The 22,632-nt window shown below is 51.9% G+C and overlaps 2 protein-coding genes and 1 pseudogene across 6 annotated transcripts; 2 read left to right on the top strand and 1 right to left on the bottom strand.

Moving 5' to 3' along the window:
- Positions 1 to 1,413: 1,413 nt before the first annotated feature.
- On the top strand, positions 1,414 to 15,655 carry LOC125535768 (uncharacterized; annotated as a pseudogene). Its single transcript, XR_015616122.1, has 9 exons — positions 1,414 to 2,322; positions 2,415 to 2,551; positions 2,632 to 2,805; positions 12,836 to 12,946; positions 13,093 to 13,268; positions 13,360 to 13,568; positions 13,652 to 13,889; positions 13,974 to 14,130; positions 14,305 to 15,655. The product of XR_015616122.1 is annotated as an uncharacterized LOC125535768 (transcript).
- On the bottom strand, positions 8,628 to 15,915 carry LOC125537188 (uncharacterized). 4 transcript variants are annotated; one of them, XM_087543646.1, is made up of 4 exons: positions 15,868 to 15,915; positions 15,695 to 15,785; positions 13,729 to 13,767; positions 8,628 to 12,918 (listed from the first exon to the last, which is right to left on the bottom strand). In XM_087543646.1, exon 4 carries the CDS (start codon positions 11,475 to 11,477, stop codon positions 8,628 to 8,630), a length of 2,850 nt encoding a protein of 949 aa, XP_087399772.1. In that variant the 5' UTR covers positions 11,478 to 12,918; positions 13,729 to 13,767; positions 15,695 to 15,785; positions 15,868 to 15,915. The 4 variants fall into 4 exon arrangements, with proteins under 4 accessions (XP_087399772.1, XP_087399771.1, XP_087399770.1 ...); XM_087543645.1 differs by lacking the exon at positions 15,868 to 15,915 and having other exon boundaries at positions 15,665 to 15,787; XM_087543644.1 differs by lacking the exons at positions 15,695 to 15,785; positions 15,868 to 15,915 and adding an exon at positions 14,274 to 14,411.
- LOC125537187 (cysteine-rich receptor-like protein kinase 19) lies at positions 15,707 to 21,038 on the top strand. The gene is given in 8 exon segments (XM_087543648.1): positions 15,707 to 16,751; positions 18,115 to 18,128; positions 18,965 to 19,082; positions 19,185 to 19,366; positions 19,593 to 19,806; positions 19,899 to 20,136; positions 20,292 to 20,445; positions 20,565 to 21,038. Coding segments are annotated over 8 exon segments (1,971 nt in total). The 5' UTR covers positions 15,707 to 15,976; the 3' UTR covers positions 20,841 to 21,038.
- Positions 21,039 to 22,632: the final 1,594 nt, after the last annotated feature.

Below are 22,632 nucleotides of genomic sequence, written 5' to 3'. Positions count from 1 at the left end.
GAGCTTGTCGCTCACCGGGCCTTGCCGGGACGCGAGGCGCGTCGCGGCAAGTTCCTTGAGGTGCCTTGGTTGGCCTTCCCGGCAAGCTCCTCTTGCCGGGGTCTTGTCTCATTGGCTTGTGTACTTTGTTCTTGAATGGCTCCAAAGGAATCACGACGGACCTTGGCGGTCACCCGGCAAGCCTTGCTGCGGGATGCTGCGACTGCCCATGCACAAGTTCGGGATACTAGAGTACCCCTACTCTAGTACACCGACAGGAGCCCCCGGGCCTGGGCCATACACGGTGCCGAGCGTTGTTGGGCCAGGCCCAAAACAGGGCACGGGCACGCGCGGCCTAGGTTACGTCGTATCACACTCCGTATCCACCGCGCCCTCCCCAAATGGCACGCGTTGAATGCGGCGTCGTGGGAGAGATCGTGGGTGGTTACTTTATTCGGAAATGCGGAACGTCCGCCCCCTCCCTCTTTATAGGCAGGGGAAACAGGGGCAGTTCGCCCACTCGCCCGTTGCTGCTCCAATCTCAGAAATCTCCGCCGCTCCCTCGTCTTCCCAAAGTCGAAAGAGAGAGAGAGCAGCGCTCCGCCCCCCATCGCCACCAGCACCATCAACGCCGTCGACCTCCTCCACTGCTTCCGCCATGGCTCCAAAAGCCGACAAGGGGAAGGTCATAAAGTTGACCGAGGCGCAGCGGCGCTGCGGAAGGAGCGGGCCGTCTTCCCCCCCCCCCCCCAAGCTTGGCGCGAAGGAGCTGAGGGAGAACTACTACCTTTTCTGGTCGGTGGAGACGCGAGCGCATCCGCGCACGAAGGTACTCCCCGCCGCTGCTTGGAAGAAAGCCCCAAACGGGTACCCTTTCTTCGCCTTGTTCTTCTACTGCGGGCTCTGCCCGCCTTTCTCTGAATTCTTCTGCGACATCATGAATACCTACGGATTCCACCTCCTTGACTTCACCCCCAATGCCGTTCTGACCATGGCAGTTTTCGCACATCTCTGCGAAAACTCTGTCGGAGTCCATCCCAACGTAGCCCTCTTTCGCCACTTCTTCATACCCCGAGTAGAGAGAGGGGAGCCATTATCCGGCAGAGTCGCCTGGATCTCGAGGGCCGGCAAGAAAGAAACCTATCTGGAGGGAGAGTTCCGCGGCAAGTGGGAGGAGTGGAGAGCAGATTGGTGCTGGATTGACGAGGAGAACCCGCAGCCATTCACCACCCGGCGCCAAACCCCAGTAGCACGCGGCAGCGATTGGAGTGACGTGGCCCCGGAAGACGACAGGCTGAAGATTGCCGTCACCAGGATCCTGCGCCTCAGGCTTGCCGGGCTTACTATAGGCGCTGTTGGCGCAGACTTTCTTCGCCGCCGCATCGCCCCCCTGCAGTAACGGGGGAGGCCCACTTGGGAGTTCAAGAACGCGGCAGACATCATGAGGCTGCGGCCGTGCCTCAATTTTAACTTCACAGTTCTGGAGCTCAACGCGATGCTGCAGGAGCTGCTCAAGTATGACCCCCAACATCCCGAAGTTTTTAGGTTGCCGGGGGGCGTCGTTCCGCTGTGCAACAATTCCTCGCTCGACCGCATCCGTGCAATGATGCCGGAATGCGACTCGCGTGGAATTGTGCCAACTTGGCAGGAGCCTGCAGACGACGTCGTGCAGCAGTTCTTCGATGACTTGGTAGAAATGCCAATCCGCTCCGACGAGAAGGATAGCCTCACCCGCGACACCACGGATGCGGAGATGGCACTCATCGCCTCCAGGCTGGAAGAGGCGGCGGCAGCCGCAGCCGCGGGCGAGTTTGGGTTCACTGTGGAGGAGGCAGATGCAGCGGAGGCGGCAAGCCGTGCCGAGCGAGGGGAGCCCGCCGGCAGGAAGGAGCTTGCCGGGCGTGACGCCGAGCCGAGCGAGCCCGCCAAGGACACGAGCGGCTCGTTGAAAATCGACTCCTCTTCCTCCTCATCTTCGGGCAGCTCGCCGCAAGCAGAGCCTCCATCCCCACCAAGAAGGCGTCTCCGCAAGGCCGGTGATGTAGCGGAGCGGCAAGCGGGTCAACAGTCGCCGCGCCGCGTGACACGCTCCACCGCGGCAAACACCGTTGCCGCGGGAGCGCCTCATGCTGCAACGGCAACTGGAGCGGGATCTAGCCGGACTACCGCTTCAGTTCCTGCCGCTGCTCACGCCGCGCCAGCAGCTGGAGCGGGGTCGTCTCAGACCACCGCCACTGCTCCCGCCAAGCGGCCAAGGGAAGCTTATCCTCCGCCTCCTCGCGCCGGGCGCGCGCCGGATTTCGACTTCTCCGCGTTCAGCTCCGACGAGGAAGAAGAAGAAGAGTAAGCTTCTCTTGCTGTACTTGTAGTTCTTCAATTCTTGCTGTTTTTCTTGTATCTCATTTGCTTTTCTTTCTGAACTTGTTCCTCTTTAGGACTCTGGCCCAGAGAGCGGCAAAGAGAGCTAAGGTCCCGGTGATCGTCATCGAGGACGAGCCTACTGCGACAGCAGGTGGCGCGCCCGAGACAACCTTGCCGGACCTGGCGACTTTTCTCCAGAGCAGCCCCCAGCGTAAGTGTATGATTTACTTTCCGCTGCGAGGCGCGCACGGGTACTTGTCTTTGCTGATATCTGCTTGTTGATTTGTGTAGGAGCCGAGCAGCCCCACCAGGAGCCAAGGGAGAATCCCCCGACAAGGGAGAACTCTCCGGCAAGGGAGGGCTTCCCGGTAAGGGAGAAGTCTCCGGCAAGGGAGGGTTCTCCGGCAAGGGACAGCACCAGCGGCCCCCCGACGGCGGAGACCACGACTGCAGAACCTGGTGCAGGTACTCCTCTTGCTTCAAAACTTCCCTTGGGTTCTTCTTCTTTTGATCTTCTTTTTGTTGGATTTTTGCTTGACTCTTCCCCCCTTTTCCGGCCGTCAGACCCATCCGCTGCAGAGCAGATGGAGATCGAGGTTGCCGCCGACGAAGCAGCCGGTGCTGGCGATCCCGCCGGCGCAGAGGCCGCCAAGGCTGCCGCCGCAGCAACTGGCGAGGGGTCTGGCGATCGTACTGACGGCCCAAAGGCCGCAGGAGCGCCAGGCGCTACGCCGACCGCTGACCCGTCCGGCGAAGCCGCATCGCCAAGCTCCGAGGAGCCCCGGCCGGGCGTCTACTTGAAGGCCGGCGATGACGTCTTCATCAACCTCCCCTGGGCGTCAAGCTCCAGGGTGCCGGTCGAGGGAGAGACCTTCGACGGGGAGGTGCTCGCCTCCGCTGGGTTGACGGTGGTTGACGCGCCAAGCAGCAGCAACGAGCCTGAAGAGGAGCGGCCGCTGCGGAAGCTGGTGTCGCTCTACCGCGCGCGGCAAGCCAAGCTGGAATCCCGCGAGGCGCTTGTTGCGAAGGCGGGAGTAGACATCGAGAAGCGCGCGGAAGAGCTCGGGGGTTTCCACCGGGAAGCCCTCCGGTCCCTGGCGGAGGAGCGGGAGCAGCTTGCCGAAGCGCAGAAGGTCTTCTTCCTCGAGAAGGCCGAAGTCGAAGAGTAACAGCGGCTTGCCGCTGTAAAGCTATCCGCGGAGGAGGGCGAGCTGGCGCAGCGGAAGGTCAATCTCGACGCCCACGAGGAGGAGCTCGCCGTGCGCGAGGAAAAACTCGGCGGAGCCCTCAAGCAGGCGGAGGACGCTGCCGCTGCCGCCGAGGCCGCCAAGAAAGAGCTGGAGACGAAGGTGGCGCAGCTGGAGGCCGATCTCGCCGAGAAGGGCAGAGAGCTCAGCGCCGCCAAGGACTCCAACACGGGTCTTGAGCTGAAGCTGACCGCTTTGACCAAGACTCTGGACGGCGCCAAGAAGCAGGAGGCGGCCTTGAAAGAAGAGATCAAGGCCGACAAGGCGTTGCTGGAGAGTGTTGCCGCCACCCAAAATGCCTTCAGGAAAACTGTGGAGCACTGGACGGAGAGTCTTGTGAATGCTGCCACAGACATTGACAGGGAGTTGGCGCAGCTGGGAATGGAAGATCTCGGGTATCCCTCCGACGAGAACCTCCAACCCAGCGCCAAGCTCGTCTTGTTCTTCAAGGGCGTGGCGACAGCCCTCCAGCGACTCCGGAAGAGGATCCCCAAGCAGCTGGCCGACGAGTCGCGCAAGATCTGCGCGGGAGCTCTCCAGAAATTGTTGGTGAAGGTGGCCTTCCGCAATCCGGGTCTCAACCTCACCAACGTCCTCAAGACCCTGCCGCCGGATACTGATCTGGAGGCGCTCAAGGCCCTTGTCGCACTCATTGTGGACAAGGTGAGCGGGATCAAGAGGATCGAAGGCGATCGCGTAGATTAGGCCACCCATTTCTTCTTTTCTTGTCGCTGTTTGTCATGTTATGAAAACAATCTATTAGAGCCGCGACAAGCTATCTTTGTAATATAACTCTATTCTGGGTAATGATTGCAATGTTATTCCCTTTACTTGATTCCTCCCTTTGTACGTTTTTGCTCTACGCTTTTAGGAAACTTGCCGGTGCAGGCACCTGAGCCGCGAGCGCTGAGTGCGGAACGTCAGCAGCTTGCTGGCGGTGCCGCTACCGGCAAGAAACCTTGTCGCAACTAGTTGCAGCTCACTTAAGTTGTTGAGCGGACTCGAAACAAAATAAGGGCGCAACTAGCTACGAGTTGGTTCCTCCGCGCACAGGTTTTCCATACAAAGTGCGGTCGTTCAAGGGAGATAACTTAAAATTTTAAAAAATTTGATTGCTCAAACTCTAGCAACTTAGCTTTTCTGTTGTTTGCTTCCTGGCAAGGCGAAACTTTGTTGAACGACGCCTGGTCCATACCATTATCTTCTTCTTTCCCCCCGGCAAACTTGTGGGCGAGGAGAACCTTCCTTTTCTTGAGAAAAAAGAAAGAAGAGAAAATAAAGATATGGAGCCTTACGGCTCGTTATTGCTTACCGGGGAGTGGGTGCTGCACAAAGTGTCAGATCATATATGTAAAAAATAAAATGCATGAAATTGACAAGATGTGCGAAGCACATGAGCTTTACTTATGCACGGGGTCTGAGCCCGGCTTTGTACAAAGGATTACATGCAACAGCGGCAAGACTTGTACAAAAGGTGGTTGCCGGAACAGATTCCGGCAACCGCGCCTTACGGGTAAAACTTACGAAGATGCTCAATGTTCCAGGAGTTGCTCACCGGACTGGCATCTTTGGTCTCAAGGCGGACATCGCCAGGCCTAGTGACTCGTTTCACCCGGTAAGGGCATTCCCACTTCGGCGTCAACTTGTTGGAATTCTTGGCGGACTGAACACGCCGAAGAACAAGGTCGCCTTCCTCGAGACTTCTGGCGTTAACTTTGCGGCTATGATAGCGGCGCAAAGCTTGCTGGTAGCGAGCAGCTCGCACAGCAGCCTGAAGACGGTCTTCCTCAAGGAGCAGCGCGTCATCTTGTCACAGCTGCTCTTGCTCGAGCTCATCATAAGCGAGCACTCGAGGTGACCCGTATACGAGTTCCGTGGGGAGAACTGCCTCTACTCCATAGACTAGAGTAAAAGGTGTCTGGCCAGTGGCTCGATTTGGCGTCGTTCTGATCGACCAAAGAACCACCGGCAGCTCCTCGATCCAGTTTCTTCCGCACTTGTGCAGCCTGTCGAAAGTCCTGGTCTTGAGCCCGCGCAGCACTTCAGCATTTGCCCTCTCCGCTTGACCGTTGCTTCTCGGGTGAGCAACAGAAGCGAAGCAGACCTTGGCGCCAAGGTCTTGGACGTACTGCATGAAGGTGCGGCTCGTGAATTGCGTGTCGTTGTCGGTGATTATCCTGTTAGGGATCCCGAAGCGGCAAACAATCGACCTAAAGAACTTGACTGGTGACTGTGCTGTCACCTTCCTCACTGGTTCCACTTCCGGCCACTTTGTGAACTTGTCGATTGCAACGTACAAGTACTCAAAGCCCCCGACTGCTCGGGGAAAGGGGCCGAGGATGTCAAGCCCCCAGACCGAAAATGGCCAGGATAAAGGGATCGTCTGGAGAGTTTGAGCTGGTTGGTGTATCTGCTTGGAATGGAACTGGCACACTTCACACTTGGTTACTTGTGCAGTTGCATCCTGGAGGGCTGTCGGCCAAAAAAGCCTTGCCGGAATGCTTTACCGACAAGTGCTCTTGCGCCAATGTGGTGTCCACATATGCCTCCATGTATCTCTGCCAACAGCTTTTGTCCGTCTTCCCGGTGAATACACTTCAATTTCACACCGTTGAGTCTTCTTCTGTACAGTGTCTTGTCGACAAACTGGTACATACTTGACTGCCGGGCTACTCTTTCCGCTTCTTCTTGCTCTTCGGGAAGTTCTCCTGTCTGAAGGAAACGGACAATCTGTTGTGCCCATGCTGGAGCTTGTGGCTCGACAACAAGGACTAAAGGCGAATCTGCGGCTGCGGGAACGTCCGCTTCTACGACAAGAACCTGCGGCTCTGCCGGAGCTTGACGTTTCCCGGCAAGCTTGCCGGAGCAAAACTTGTCGGGAGCTTCTGCTTCAACGGAACAAACCCTAGGGCTTGCCGGAGCAGACTGCTCCTCAGCACTCTTGGCGTTGATCTTGGGGGCCTTCTTGGCAGCGGCTTTGGGAAGCTCTGCCGGCAAATAGTCACCAGAAATCAACTTCCTCTTCTTGCTCTGTCCAGTTGATGGCGTTACGGACAGTTGAATCAGCTTGAGCACAAAGATCCCTGGTTCCACAGGTAACTTAAGTGCGGCGCGCTTTGACAGGCCATCGGCAATGGCGTTCTGAGCTCTTGGAACATGTTCCATTTGTAGGCCGTCAAAGTGCTCTTCTAGCTTTTTTACTTCGTCGACGTAAGCTTCCATCAACGGACTCTGATAGCTCTTGTTCACTTGGCGGACGACAAGCTGCGAGTCACCCCTGACAATGAGCTTCTTGATCCCAAGGTCTGCTGCGATCCTGAGACCGGCAAGCAAGCCTTCATACTCTGCAGTATTGTTTGTTGCTTGCTCCTTGGGAAAGTGCATCTGGACTACGTACTTGAGGTGCTCTCCGGCGGGTGCGACAAGCAGCACGCCAACGCCGGCACCTTGCAGCGAAAAGGCACCATCAAAGTACATCAGCCACTCTTTGCCTGCTTCCTTGTCGGGGATGCTCATTTCTGGAATTTCTTCATCTGGTGTTGGCGTCCATTCTGCTATAAATTCTGCCAATGCTCTGCTCTGGATAGTTGAAGTGCTCTCAAACTTGAGGCCAAAGCTTGACAGTTCCAGTGCCCACTCAACAATCCTGCCTATCGCTTCTGGATTCTGTAGTATTCTCTTCAGCGGAAAGCAAGTGACAACTGTTATCTCATGTGCTTGAAAGTAATGGCGCAGCTTTCTCGAGGCCATGAGAAGGCCGAAAAGCAATTTCTGCACGCCAGAGTACCCTGACCTAGCCCCCTGCAGAAGGGAACTGACAAAGTAAACTGGGCGCTGCACCATCTTCTTCTGTATCTCCTCACGCATCTGCGCAGATCCATCTTTGTCGGGACCAGAGCTTGCCGGGGAAGCCCCCTGCTTTTCGCTGGATGCGCTTGCCGTGGTTGCTGACTCGTCATCTGCCTCCCTCTCTGCTACTAACGCAGCACTAACCACTTGATTGGTTGCCGCTATATATAGTAGCAACTTCTCCTGTGGCTTAGGTGCGACAAGTATTGGAGGGGAAGACAGGTATCTCTTCAAGTCTTGCAGCGCAACCTCCGCTTCCGGAGTCCATTTCATTGGACCTGCCTTTTTCAATAATTTGAAAAATGGCAGGGCGCGCTCAGCAGACCTAGAGATAAACCTGCTGAGAGCAGCCACACAACCGGCAAGTCTTTGTACATCCTTGACGTGCTTTGGTGCTTCAATCTGCTCAATGGCCTTGATCTTGTCGGGATTGGCTTCAATTCCCCGCTGAGACATGAAGAACCCGAGAAGCTTGCCGGAGGAGACTCTAAACACACACTTCTCGGGGTTGAGCTTGAGGCTGATCTTGCGCAGATTTGTAAAGGTCTCGTCTAAATCTTGGATCAAAGTTGCCTTGTCCTTGCTCTTGACCACTATATCATCCATATAGGCTTCCACATTTCTGTGTATTTGTGGCTCAAGAGCGACATGGACTACTCTTGCAAATGTTGAACCAGCATTTTTTAATCCGAAAGGCATCCGTACGAAACAGTACGTGCCACATGGAGTAATAAATACGGTCTTCTCCTCATCCTCTTCTGCCATGAAGATCTGATGGTATCCTGAGTATGCGTCGAGAAATGAAAGCAAATCACATCCGGCTGTGGAGTCAAAAATCTGGTTAATGCGCGGCAAAGGAAATGGGTCTTTGGGACAAGCTTTGTTAACATCGGTAAAATCGATACAAAGTCTCCATTCCCCATTCGCCTTGCGCACGACTACAGGATTGGCCAACCACGTAGGATGGAGCACTCCTCTGACAAGGCCTGCTGCATCCAACTTCCTGATCTCTTCTGCGATGAATTCTTGGCGCTCCACTGCTTGCTTCCTGACTTTCTGCTTGACGGGTCGCGCATGAGAACAAACGGCAAGATGGTGCTCAATTACTTTCCTGGGAACGCCGGGGATGTCAGACGGTTGCCACGCAAACACGTCGACATTCGCCCGCAGGAAAGCAACGAGCGCGCTTTCCTATTTAGGGTCGAGAGTGGCACTGATGGTGAAGGTACCACCAGTGCCGTCCTCCTTGGCGGACACCTTCTTCGTCTCTGGCGGAGCTGCCATTGTCTTCCTACACTTGCCGGTGGAGCTCGATGGTGCGTCCTCGACGGCAGCGCAGCACTCCGAGGAGGTGCGTTTGCCGGAGTGGGCATCAGAGCTCTTGCCGGATTTGGTCTTCTTCCCCCCGGGAGCTTCAACGGCAAGTGACTTGCGGTCTGTTGCGGCTGCCGCTTCCCGGTAGATCTTGTCGGCGCAGATAAGAGCATCCTTCTTGTCACCGGGGACAGAGATGACGCTTATCGGGCCTGGCATCTTCAGCATGTTGTACGCGTAGTGAGAGGCTGCCATGAACTTGGCGAGTGCTGGACGGCCAAGTATCCCATTGTAAGGTAATGGAATATCGGCAACGTCAAAAGTGACCCTCTCAGTCCTGAAGTTCAGCTCGCTGCCAAATGTAACTGGCAACGTGACCTTCCCCTTCGGCTTGCTCCTTCCCGGATTGATTCCTTGGAATGTGCCGGTCTCTTCAAGCTCGCTGTCAGGGATCTGGAGTTTCTGGAGTACAGCGGAGGAGATCAGGTTCAAGCCGGCCCTGCCGTCAACTAGCATCTTAGTGACCTTGAGGTTGCGGATAGTTGGTGAAACCAACATCGGCAAGCACCCGACCGCAGTTGTGCGATCAGGGTGGTCCTCAATGTCAAAAATGATAGGCGTGCTGGACCACTTCAGAAGCTTGCGTGATTCGATAGGTGGTTCTGCTGCATTGACTTCCCGCACCCACTGTTTGAGTTGGCGGTGCGAAGTATGCAGAGAAGCACCGCCGTCAATGCACAAGACTTCCGTGGCTTTCTGGAACTCCTGCTCACTGGTCTCGACATCATCCATGTCTTCGTCGTCGTCGTCGTCTTCATCGTTGCCACGGCCGCGGGGAGGTATGTCTCCTTGCCGCTGCTTGGCCTTGCCGCGGCGTCCTCCCCGGCCGGCGCGCTTATTGCCGGATTCTCCAGCACCTCCTTGGGCCCTCTCCTTGTCGCGTCGCTCGTATTCAGCCTTTTGCTGCTGAACAAGCTGCTCAACTTTCTTGCAGCTCTGGAGGTCATGGCCCTTGGTGCGGTGAATCTTGCAGTACTGCTTGTCGGTGCCTTCCTGCTTGTCGGCGACCGCCACAGCCTGGCAGTTGGTGCATGCGGCAACCTCCTTGCCGGAGCTACCAACTTTGGCCTTCTTGGCGCCAACTTCGTTGCCGGACTGCTCAACGACTAGCACTTCTTTGCCTTTCTTCTTCCTGTTCCGCCGCCGGTTTCTCTTTGCCGGGGCAGTATCTTCGCTGTCAGATCCTTCTGCTCCGATATTCTCTCCGGGGAGTTTCCTCCCTTCCTCAGCGCGTGCACACTTGTCGGCCAGGGCATACAGCTCACTGACGTCTCTAATCCTGCACATCGCCATCTCCTCCCGCATCCTGCGGTTACGCACGTTCTGATGGAACGCGCTGATGACCGCGGCGGGGTGAACGTCTGGGATGTTGTACTGTACACGGCTGAACCTCTGAATGTATTTGCGTAGGGGCTCTCCTTCCTTTTGGACGAGCAGATGAAGGTCACTCTCTTGGCCATGAGGTTTGTGGCCGCCTGTAAAGGCACCGACAAACTGATGGCATAGGTCTGCCCAGGAGGATATGGAGTTGTCCGGCAAGTGCATGAGCCAGGACCTGACGTTGGGCTTGAGCACCAGCGGGAAGTAGTTGGCAAGGATCTTGTCGTCCCGCCCCCCGGCAGCCTGCACCGCGATGGTGTAGATGCTGAGGAACTCCGGCGGATGCGTCTTGCCGTCGTACTTCTCTGGTACATCTGGTTTGAAATTCTTCGTGTTGGGCCACTGGACTTGCCGCAGCTCACGAGTGAACGCAGGGCAACCTACCGCGTACGGCAAGTCGCCTGGTTCCCCTGGCGCATGCATGTCGACAGAGGGCCCAGCGCGCTGGTCTGATTGACGTCGCGCTTCTCTTCGGCGCTCGATACGAGTACGAGCGTCCTCTTGTTGTCGTTCTTGAAGAACTTGGCGCTGATCGCGACGAGCTCGCGGATCTGATGACGCGGTGGAGTCGCTGTCGAGGTGGATCCGGCGAGTCGGCGATCTTGGCCTTCGGGATGGAGAGTGCGCAGAGGTTTCACCCCCACTGGTCTTGTCGCCACCGGCTCGTGCCTGGCTGACTAGCTGCGGCTGCGACGTGCTCGGCTGCCGCTGAGTGTCGCTGTTGGCGAAGCCGATGAGACTCTGGATGGTGGCCCTCCAGTCGTCGATCTTGTCTGCTGTTGGAGGATAGTCTAGGAGCAGTTGAGCTCGCGCCAAAGCTTCTGCTGCAGTGGCGGGTGGTGGTGGCGAACGGTGCGAGGAGCGGAATATGCTCGGACTTCTAACCATGTTAGAAGGAGCAGTATCCCGTCCAGGCGACCGTGTCTCGCTCGCGTCAGCATGTTGGCGTGCATGGTGGTCCTGAGCGCTCCGAGATCCACCAGCTCGATCTTGGTCCAGCAAACGCATGGTATCGTGAGTACCATGACGCTGCCGGTCCCGCGCCTCTTGAGATGGACGCGGTGCATGTACGGACGCCGAGGTCTTGGAGTGCGCCCGGTCATTGTGGGAGCCGACTACGCCGCCGATGGGCAGCGCAGCCTTGTCCTTGGACCTGGCAGCACCGTGAGCTCCCTCGCCGACGCTCGTTCTTCCGCCGGCGTCCGCCCCATCAGCCGTTTGCTCCGGCGGTGGTGGGTTCGGCGCGGACGGAGCAGCCGCCTCCGAAACCTTCTTCTTCGGCGGCATGTCAATGAAGATGATGAAGATCTAGCTCGCGAGAACTCCGGATCTGGTTCACACAACCTCGACGCCCCCTACCTGGCGCGCCAAAGATGCCGGGGTACTGATCCACGGGCACCTATGGGACCGGCGGGCCGGGTCCCTTTCGGTTCGGCGGGGGCGGAGATCGTGCAAAGAGCGGATCGAGGCGAAGCACACGAGCGATTTACTCAGGTTCGGGCCGCACGGATGCGTAAAACCCTACTCCTGCTTTGTGGTTTGTATTGATTTCTTGCTCGGGAGCGCGAAGTGCTACAGTACACTTCAGCAGCTAACGAGACCGAGCGTGAATGTTCTCTGAACTAGCTAACCCCCCTCTACGTTGCGCATGGGCCTCCTTTTATATGCTCAAGGGGTCACCCACAGGTGGCAACGGAGGCAAGGGTAAAAACGGAAAGGTGCTGCGGTAGGTACAGCTACCTGCTACAGTGTATCATACCTAGCCCTGACGGCAGGAGACAAGGGTATTAAATGCCCGTCTGTGTCGCCTAAACAGTGCAAAAGGGACCGTCAGGGACGCCACCACTCGCCACGATGGAAAACTTGTCAGCGCCGCTTGCCACCGCGCACCGCTGGCTACACAGCCTCCCGCCACGCACGCCTGGAAGGGTCCCAGAGCGACACGTTGGTGGATATGCTGGAGCGCGGGCACAGAGTGGTGGCTTGCCGCGGCAAGCGCCTTGCCGCGGTTGTTGTCTTGTCGCGTCCGGGAGCTTGTCGCTCACCGGGCCTTGCCGGGACGCGAGGCGCGTCGCGGCAAGTTCCTTAAGGTGCCTTGGTTGGCCTTCCCGGCAAGCTCCTCTTGCCAGGGTCTTGAGATGCCTTTGTTGGTCTTCCCGGCCAGCTTTTTTTGCCGGGGTCTTGTCTCATTGGCTTGTGTACTTTGTTCTTGAATGGCTTCAAAGGAACCATAGAGGACCTTGGCGGTCACCCGGCAAGCCTTGTCACGGGATGTTGCGACTGCCCGTGCACAAGTTCGGGATACTAGAGTACCCCTACTCTAGTACACCGACAATAAGACTGAAAACTGTGCCTTTGGGTAGCTTATAAAAATGAAAAGTAAGACATCATACAGTTTTGCTATTTTGCTAGATATGTCTATAATGGGACCAACAGAACACGGGGAATAGTACAAAGGTTCAGTTTGCTTAATCAAATCGGGTACATATACTGGAAGGAGCAACCATGAAAAATACATGAATTTACCTATCTGAGTCACCTTCTGACATACTTCCCTTCTAAAAGTATGAAAGAGCTGGAGCCTTGAGAGGCTATTAGTAGTATCGTTCATTCGCTACATGTCACTTCTCTCTTGCATTATTCAGGGCAACGGAAGGGCCATGCACTCCTGATTATTGCCACAGTGTACTCGCTCTCGGTCGTCTGTACACGTTTGCTTTTCTGTGTCCTATACATCATAAGACGAAGAAAAAGAGGTAAGCAGTTCAATAAATTCCATGCGCTATCTGCAAAAAAAAAAAAAAAAATTCCATGCGCTAATGATGATAGTGGCAACTAACTCACTACCAAGTGATCTAATTTCATGTAATAACTGATAACTGATGGAAGGGTGTACATTTAGGGAAGATAAATTCCACGGAGCAGCCCAAGGACATAGATGAAATCCTGAGGCTTTGGAAGATGGAAGATACCGGCTCTGAGTTCTCCCTGTATGATTTCTCGCAAATTGCAGATGCTACATACAACTTCTCACCCCGCAAAATATTAGGACAGGGTGGCTTTGGGCCCGTTTACAAAGTATTTTTCCGTTGTATTCATATTTCCTCAATAAAAACATAATTAACACGAACCATTCTAAGTTATGGAGGATGGTTCATGATTTTTGCAGGGAATTTTTCCTGACGGACAAGAAGTAGCAATTAAAAAACTTGCTGCACGGAAGACAAGGTCTAGTGGAATTCAAAAATGAGATCCAAGTGGTAGCAAAACTTCAGCACAGACACCTTGTTAGGCTGCTGGGTTGTTGCATCCATGATGAAGAGAAGATACTGATCTACGAATACATGTCAAACAAAAGCTTGGACTACTTCATTTTCGGTAGGTTTTTGGAGTAATTTACTAATGTCCAATTGTATGCCCCTCTGTAGTGCTAAACACTTGGCCGTGTGTCATATTTGCAGATCCAAACAGGAGGACATCATTAAACTGGATGATACGACTTAAAATAGTAGAAGGAATAGCCCAAGGGCTTCTATACCTTCACGAGCATTCACGGCTGCGTATCATCCATAGAGATCTGAAAGCAAGCAATATTTTGTTAGACTCCGAGTTAAATCCTAAGATTTCTGATTTTGGCATGGCAAGGATATTTCCCTCAGATGCCACTCAAACAAAAACAAGCAGGCTTGTTGGAACATAGTAAGTACAGCACACGAGTAAATTACCAATTAATATTTCTACCCAAGCATTTTCCTTCTGACTATTGCATGTCATCTTTCCTAGTGGTTACATGGCTCCTGAGTACGCATTTGAGGGCCTCCTTTCGATCAAGTCAGATGTTTTCAGTTTTGGGGTATTGCTTCTTGAGATTATAAGTGGAAAGAGGAGTGCAGGATTTCAGCATTATGGAGAAAGAGAATTTCACAATCTTCTTCAATATGTAAGCAAGTTAATATCTGTAAAATTGGTGCATTCTCGATTTTTCATTTCCATGAATTGCAGGGGTCTTTTCATTCTTTCCCCGTTTTATTAGCTATAATTTTGTGTGCAAATTTTAATACAGATATATAAGGTTACCCTTACCGTCAAATTTATGTAAGGACCGTATTTTCAGGCATGGCAGATGTGGGAAGAAGAAACATGGCATGAATTCATTGATCAATCAATTGGTGATGAATATGAACCAGGAGACATGATGAAATATCTCAGGTTGGCACTAATGTGTGTCCAAGTAAAAGCAGTAGACCGTCCCACTATGTCTGATATTGTTGCAATGCTTAGCAGTGACGACATCACCATACCAGAGCCAAGGCAACCAGCTTACTCCTATACCAGAGTAGATGTGTCAGTAAATATCAATTTATCATGCACCAGAAATGATATAACCCTCACCACTACTGATGGTAGATAAATGGTCATTTATTTCATTTGCAAGGTGTGTGACTACTGGTTTTGGATGTTCTTCTTGTGTTGACAAATTAATTAGACAGGGCACTGTTTGTATTCCATTAGTGACTCAGAATTTCACCCATTTATCCTATTCCTGCATATGTAACAAGATTTTCCATCATAAGCAATATTTACAAGGGACTGTGAGAATATTTACATATCTGTTTCAAAACTACATAGCACTGGAACTAGCACAAGACCTGCGAGCTGCTGGGCAGATCAACAAAACCACCAACTATCTACCGTCAGGCCGTCCTTTGAGACATATCTACTGTAGCTTGTAAAATTGATTATAGAGAAGGTATTCTACACTCCCGGTACTCCCAACTCTAGAAATCTCATTCTAGAAGTCATGAAATATTTCAACAAAAATTGGCAATATAGACAAATTTATGTATAAATCATATAACAAAAAAAATCAGATCGATGGATTCGAAACACACGTCTAGAAACAAAAATGACAAATATTGCTGTGAATAGTACTAATCCAATTTGGGCTGTGAATTCGGCTCACTAACAATAAGAATGCCGGATTCTTCTTTTTTGTTTCTTGAGCTACAGAAACTTTGGAACTTTGTGACATAGTAGATACATACAGTATAAGTATTGAGATTTTGTTCATAAGTTTTGGCAATTTTTTTATAGGCCAAAATTTTCGGGAGCACTGGGAGTATTCCACACCGGGATTACTCCATACATTCTCGTCCGTTATATGCATGTTAGACATGAAAATGAATTAATGATAAAGTGAAAGTGCAATCTAGACCATATGCCGACCTTGTTTTAGACATGAAGGTACTGTAAAATTGACTTTACTAAGATGTGAAACTAGGACATGCTACAACAGTGACTCAAGGCTCGATCTTATTAGAGGTGGTATAGTCCACCGGGGATGGCAACATATGTCCCAACCCAAATAGATAGTGTCTGTGTTAAATATTCAAATAATTAACATGTATGATAGCAGGATTAGAAGGAAAAAAGACCGCAATTTCAGATAACGGGATTGAAAAGTATGACAACACCTGTGTGTGTAAATAAAGTCCAATGCTTACACTTGGACCAAATTGGAGGTCAAACCCCGTCCAGTAGGCATGTTTCTCTGCCCTACTTTGCAGGATATGGTGACTGTCACCATCAATCATCCTGTCAATTTGAAGAGAAAAGGTCAAACTTAGACCAGTCTGGTCCCAAAGGTCATTTTTGCAAGAACCTTCAACATGTTTACCTCCTGTACACAAAGAGAAGATGTTATTTGCCACTCATTCATTACAGCTTCATGAGTACTTCTGCAAAGCAGATAGATCAAAGACCATTTTCTGAAATAAACAAGGAGGATGCCACTATTATCTCTCTTAGTTCTCTTCCTCTCCTTCTCGGCTTCGTCAGAAGGTCAGACACTCTGCAGCGACAATAATGGCGGCATGTACATGCCAAACAGCACCTACAAATCCAACCTTGTATCCCTCGCTGAACTACTGTTTGCCAAAGCCACAGAGGAGCACTCAGCTACTGGCACGGCTGGCATAGGACCAGACAAGGTCTATGGTGCAGTGCTTTGTCGGGGTGATTCTGACGGCTCCGACTGTCGGAAGCGCCTAACCAGGGCCCTTGATGAAGCAATCAACAGCAAAGCTGGCAACTCTTACTCCCTCCAGAGTAACAACGTGACCTACTACGACGACCAATACCAGGCACAGATAAGCTTCTCTGACCAGGACTTCCTTTCCAACTTCAGCAACATGCCCGGGTGCACCGTGAATACTAACCTGAACTCCGTGACGGCCACTGGAGTAGCCAAGCGTTATGAAGACCTTGTCAACAAGCTGATACATGCGCTTGCTGATGTTGTGGTGAGCCGAGCAGAAAAATATGCAGTCAGGAAAGTGAGGTCTGAGGAGACAGGACAGACGGTGTATGGGCTGGCGCAGTGCATACGGGATATGCCATATGAGAGTTGTGCGGCATGCCTGGATCGCATAATCTCTGACATGCAGAGTAAGATCATTGCTGGCCAGATAGGGGCAGCATTTCTTGGGGTGTGGTGCACATTGCGTTATGAGACGGACACACAGTTCTTTACTGATACCAAGATGCTGTCACTCGGGTCCTGTTTGGTTCATAAGTCCTAGGAATTTTTCTAGTCCCAACTAAAAATTCTCTAGTCCTTAAAAAGTCCCTTCCTGTTTGTTTCCAGAGACTAAAAAGTCCCTAGTCCCTCCGTAGAGGTTATTAAATGACCATGTTGCCCCTAGTATATAGAAAAATAACAATCAAACAATACCATGGGATGGCGGGCAATTGAATGCATGAAGGGGCATTGTTGGAAAAGTCTCAAAAAGTCCCAAAAAAGACTCTCCTTAAGAGTCTTCTTCATTTAGTCCCAAATGCCTAGTTTAGTCCCTAAAAAATCCCTCCCGTTTGGTAAAAAAGTCTCTAAGAGGGACTTTTTCTAGTCCCTACACAAAAAGTCCCTGGAAACAAACACCCCCTCAATGCGCTCCCAAGAAGTCCCCAGCGACCACGCCATCCCTCCTTCCACCCCTACAACCTGAGACCCTGACCCCGACCCTCCCGTTGCCGACCGCAACGACCGCCCCGATGGCCACCACGGCCAGCGCCCCGCTCTTGCCGATGCCGGTCACCTCCGCCGCACCCGTCCTCGTCGTCTTCACCCCGGAGGAGATGACAGCTGCCATCCGGTATCTCACCCAGGCGGTCACAGGCATCTACACGTTCCTCGTGAGATCCTATGGGCCGCAGCCACCTGTGCCCTTCGCCACCGCCCCGCCGCCACAGTAGCCGAGGATGGCAGCCGCCATCCTCGGTGACCCCCGTCGCCGCCGCCATGCAGCAGCTGCCGTGGCAGTCGCCACCAGCGACGAACCCTGGCGCCTCCACCATGCAACAGGGGCAACAGCTGCAGCCGCCGCCACCGGCGACCGCGGCCCTGGGCATCCCAACGACGGGCCCGGGGGTGCCCATCCACCAGGTCCGGTTTCCCCCGTCGTCGTCTCCGTTATCGGCCTGGCTTACTGGGTCCCTTGAGCCGGTCTACACAACGGCCTCGGTCGGGCCGCACGTGCTGCCCCCGCCGGCGACGCACCCAGCCATGCAGTTTGGCGGGTCCGCGGGCTCCGCCGAGCCCTTCACCAGCGTCGACGGGCCCCTGTTCCAAGGCGGCACCCTGATGCCCGCCTACTCGGCCCCGTCATCCTCGCTGCTCCGTGCTGACGAGGCGCACCCGCCCGTCGTCCACGTCCAGACGCCGCCAAGATTCTCCAAGCTGGAGTTCACGACCTACGACGGCACCGTCGACCCCCTAAATTGGCTCAACCAATGCGACCAATTTTTCAGGGAACAACGCACGCTCGCGTACGACCGCACCTGGATCGCCTCGTATCATCTCCGAGGAGCCACGCAGACGTGGTACTATGCCCTCGAACAAGACGAGGGCGGCATGCCACCATGGGAGAGCTTCCGCGATTTGTGCCTCTTGCACTTCGGTCCTCGTATCATCTCCGAGGAGCCGCGCAGACGTGGTACTATGCCCTCGAACAAGACGAGGGCGGCATGCCACCATGGGAGAGCTTCCGCGATTTGTGCCTCTTGCGCTTCGGTCCGCCTATACGCGGGAGCCATCTGGCAGAGCTTGGGCATCTTTCGTTCCTCACCTCGGTGCAAGACTTCGCACCTCCAAACCGCTGAGCTCTTCGTCGGCGGCCTACCGGACCACATCCGCGTGGACGTGGAGATGCGCGGGCCACAGGACCTCCAGACGGCCATGTACTACGCCCTTGCGTTCGAGCATCACGCGGTGGCCATCCAGCAGGCACCACCGCCCCGGGCCGCCACCCTGGCCGGAAGTTCCCGCGCAGGGTCGGCCTGCCCAGGCTTCCGCGGCGCCCCTCGCCGCAGCTGCAGGATGCCCGTTCCGCCGGCTCACCCTACGTACCGGGCCACGTCTGCCCACGACTCTTCTACCTGGAGGCTGAGGAACCTGCCGCTGCCGGGCTCGGTGACCAGCCCCTCTCTCCCCCTCCCCCTCCCCCTCCCCCTCCCTCCCTCCCTCCCTCCCTCTCTCGCACGCGCGCGCACACAACGACGGCACCCCAGCGCCGGCGACCACGCCTTCCTACAAGCCATCCCTCCTTCCACCCCTACAACCCCACCCCACGCCCTGGTAGGGATCCGGTTCCTACCATCCTTCAGTTATGATGAATGGCACTAGTCATAGCAAAGACATAACGTATCAACAATGCAGTACATAACTTGTCATTGGTTTATCAAAATAGATTTTCATTGGAATTTATGTGAATGTACAGGTAAAACACACTTTTCGATGGAACAATGCAGTCTTGGTTGGCGTTGGAGGTTTCCTGCTAGTAATATCAATTTCTTGCTTGGTTTTTCATATATGGGTCAAAACACAACGACCAAGAGGTATGTATTCTCATCAATTCACCACTGCATAAGATAATATTTGCCACTTTATTTTTCTAAGTACGTATATTAATAGCATAACATTTCATTATTATGTTTCAGAACAAACAATATTTAAACTAGGACGGCTGTATTTGTCAATACAAATTGCAATAAATCTTTGGAGGATGGGAGGAGCCAACACAGAATTTTCAGTTTATGATTTCTCCAAGATAAAAGAAGCTACAAATAACTTCTCGATTGGTAACAAACTGGGACAAGGTGGCTTTGGTCCTGTATATAAGGTGATTGTGTTGTGTACTGGCATACTAAATGCTATCTTACTCAAAATCCAAAGTGAACTTGCTTGACTGCTTTTCTTTGAATTCCATATTTCATAGTGAGTTGCATTACTTATAGTCACCCATGAAAAGATATGTGTTCTGCAACTATGCATAATTTAACTTTTCCCCAAAACATGATACACTGTGTACATTTATTAACTTGTTTTCCTTTTTTTCTCAATCTCAGGGCCGATTAAGAAATGGACACAAAATAGCAGTCAAGAGACTGCAAACATCTTCTTTGCAAGGTTTACTGGAATTCCAAAACGAAATTCAACTCATAGCAAAGGTTCAACACAAAAATCTCGTGAAACTGCTGGGATGTTGCACTCAAGGAGGTCGAGAAAAAATGCTAGTATATGAATATATGGAAAACAAAAGCCTAGACAACTTCATCTTTGGTAGCATTTCTAGTTTTGATGTGCCAGAAGCCTAGAGCACGGTATTATTTATAATTTGGTGACGTGTTTTGATTAATTATATATGTTCTCAGATATCATTAAAGGAAGGCGATTAAACTGGTCAAAACGTTTGCGCATAATTGATGGGACAGCTCAAGGTCTTCTTTATCTTCACAACTACTCACGAATATGCATTGTTCTTAGGGATTTCAAAGCAAGTAACATTCTCTTGGATAGTGTCATGAATCCAAAAATATCTGATTTCGGAGTGGCCAGAATATTCTGCTCAAATATGGCAGAGTCAAATACCACCAGAATAGTGGGCACACAGTAAGAACATAAAAGCATGTTCACTTTTAGTAAATATCAAATATGTCTGCTTCTTTTGGAAGGAATGAAAATGCATTGAAGCATCCTATGAACTTAATCTTGAATTTCTACCTTTTGCATTAGTGGCATGCATTGATTTTACTTCCACCATATAGTGGCTATATACCTCCGGAGTATGCTTTTGAGGGGGTTTGCTCGACCAAGACAGATGTATTTAGCTTTGGCGTATTGATTCTGGAGATAATAAGTGGAAAGAAGACAGCCCAGTTCTATCAATACAATGGGAAACTATACAATCTCATTGCATACGTGAGTGAAGTTACCCTAGACCCCAATTTACACTTCTATGCATACCAATTTTCATTTTACAATATAGTGTGTATATTGTTTGTTTCAACGTTGATAAAATCACAATATTTTGACAACAGGCCTGGCAACTTTGGATAGATGAAAAGTGGAGTGAGATGACTTATTGTCCACCAGAGAACGAAAATCAAGAGATAGAGAGGTGCGTTCATGTGGCACTTTTATGTGTTCAAGAAAGTGCAGAGGATCGACCAGCTATGGAGCGTGTTGTCATGATGCTAAACACCAAGAACATGAGCTTACCTCCACCTAAGCAACCAGCTTACTTCCATGTAAATCCAAGTGAGGAAGAAGTTTCATCATGCAACATTACTATAAGCATCACATTAGAGAGGTAGCACAACATAGTCATCAGCGCTGAGAAAGATGCTAGTTGCATTAATTAAGTTTATTTGCCTCCAAATGGAACTATTTGCATTAATAATTTACTATAGTGGTGCCGATGTGCTTGATGTTTATGCACATCTCTCTGTCCTATTTTCTCACCCAAACATATTATACTTTTTTTCAACATGCAAAATTTATCGCTTTCTTCTTCTTTATTTGCATTAATATGCATAAGTAGAGCTCATGCTTTTCCCCGTCAGAAAAAGGAAGAAGCATGTTGAAGATATATATCACCAGTTGCAAGATAACTGAACAAACGAAAACAGAAATGGTAACATTTTGTTATGTTGTTCAGTTAGAGCATCTCCAGTCGTTGGTGAAAGAGCAATCATGTCCATATATCATGTTTTGATGTTGATGACAATGTACATGTAGGGGGTCTAACAATGGTTGTCAAGTAAATCTCAGGTGTTAGCCCCCGGTTCATCGAAGTGTGTGGATCAAGAGCATACAGAGTGATTTTACTCAAGGATGAAGCATAAAAGTTGAATACATATTTTGTTTTCTTGAGTATAGGATCCCGCACTATTAAGAGGGGATCGATTGGGATAGTTAAAAAAGCTTGCTCTTGCCACAAAACATCCTTGACATATTTGCTCATGATAAAATCTTCATGGTTCTGTTTCTGGGCTGCCGGATGTCCGGGCTTAAGGCCGGATGTCCGGGCCTCACGCCAGATATCCGGGCCTAGCCATTCCAGTATGCAGTTTTGTGTTGTGCTGCTGCCGGATGTCCGGCCCTCTACACCGGATGTCCGGGCTCCCAGTGCTCCCCGGATGTCCGGGCTTCTCGGCCGGATATCCGGGCATAGCTGTCCAGAGGACGTGTTTATGCTGGGCTGCGCGCCGGATGTCCGGCCACCTGCCGGATGTCCGGGCCTTCCTGTTATGCCGGATGTCCGGGCTTGGGCCCCGGATGTCCGGCCCCTCTGTTCTCTTCTTCTGTTTTTGTTCCGTTCTCGCAGCTTACCATGCCGGATATCCGGCCCCTAGCCCGGATGTCCGGCCTGCTCACTCACTTACACTGCAACGGCCATATTCAAGCTCACACTATATATAGCCCCTCTTCTCCATGGGAGAGGGTTGACCATTCACTCTTGAACAAACCCTAGAACACATCTCACTCTCTCTCTTACACCTCCACACCAAATCTTAGATCCCCAAGGGATTTGAGAGCATTCGAGAGAAGTTGTCCAATCAAGTGATAGATCCACCCCTACTCCATCTTTGCACCAAAGGAATTTGTGATTTGAGCAAGTCTTGAGCTTTTTCCCCATCGATCTTGTTACTCTTGGAGGTTGGAGACTCCTAGGCGGTAGGAGTCTTTCGGAGAGGAATCGATCTTTGTGATTACCCCCGAAAAGTTTGTGAGGGTTTGGAGACCACCCCAAGGTCTACCACTAGTGGTTGAGAAACGCCTTCGTGGTGTTGTCTCAAAGGGAGAATAGGGTGAGCCTTCGTGGCGTTGGTGTGCCTTCGTGGTAACATCCACCTCTCTAACGGTGACGTAGCTTCCCTCCAAGGAAGTGAACATCGGCATACATCCTCGTCTCCCGGAGTTGCGGTTATCCCTAACCCTAACTCTCTACTTGTGGTTACTTGTCTCTTAGCACTTACTTCATCACTTTGTATTTGCCTAGTTACTACTTGTGTTACCTGCTTAGTACTTAGTACTTCACTTGCAATTGTTAGGCTCACTTTCACATTCCGCATTATTGCCTAAAAATTGTTAAGTAACAATTAA

The sequence above is a fragment of the Triticum urartu genome, chromosome 2A (genome assembly GCF_056163025.1).
Source record: "Triticum urartu cultivar PI428250 chromosome 2A, HENAU_Tu73, whole genome shotgun sequence".
Lineage (NCBI taxonomy): Eukaryota > Viridiplantae > Streptophyta > Magnoliopsida > Poales > Poaceae > Triticum > Triticum urartu.
The sequence above is the reverse complement of the archived record's forward strand: the minus strand, read 5'-3'. Positions and strand labels throughout refer to the sequence as shown.

Coding starts and splice junctions, on each gene's coding strand:
- LOC125537188 (XM_087543646.1), bottom strand. CDS start 11,477: ATGCCGCCGAAGAAGAAGGTTTCGGAGGCGGCTGCTCCGTCCGCGCCG.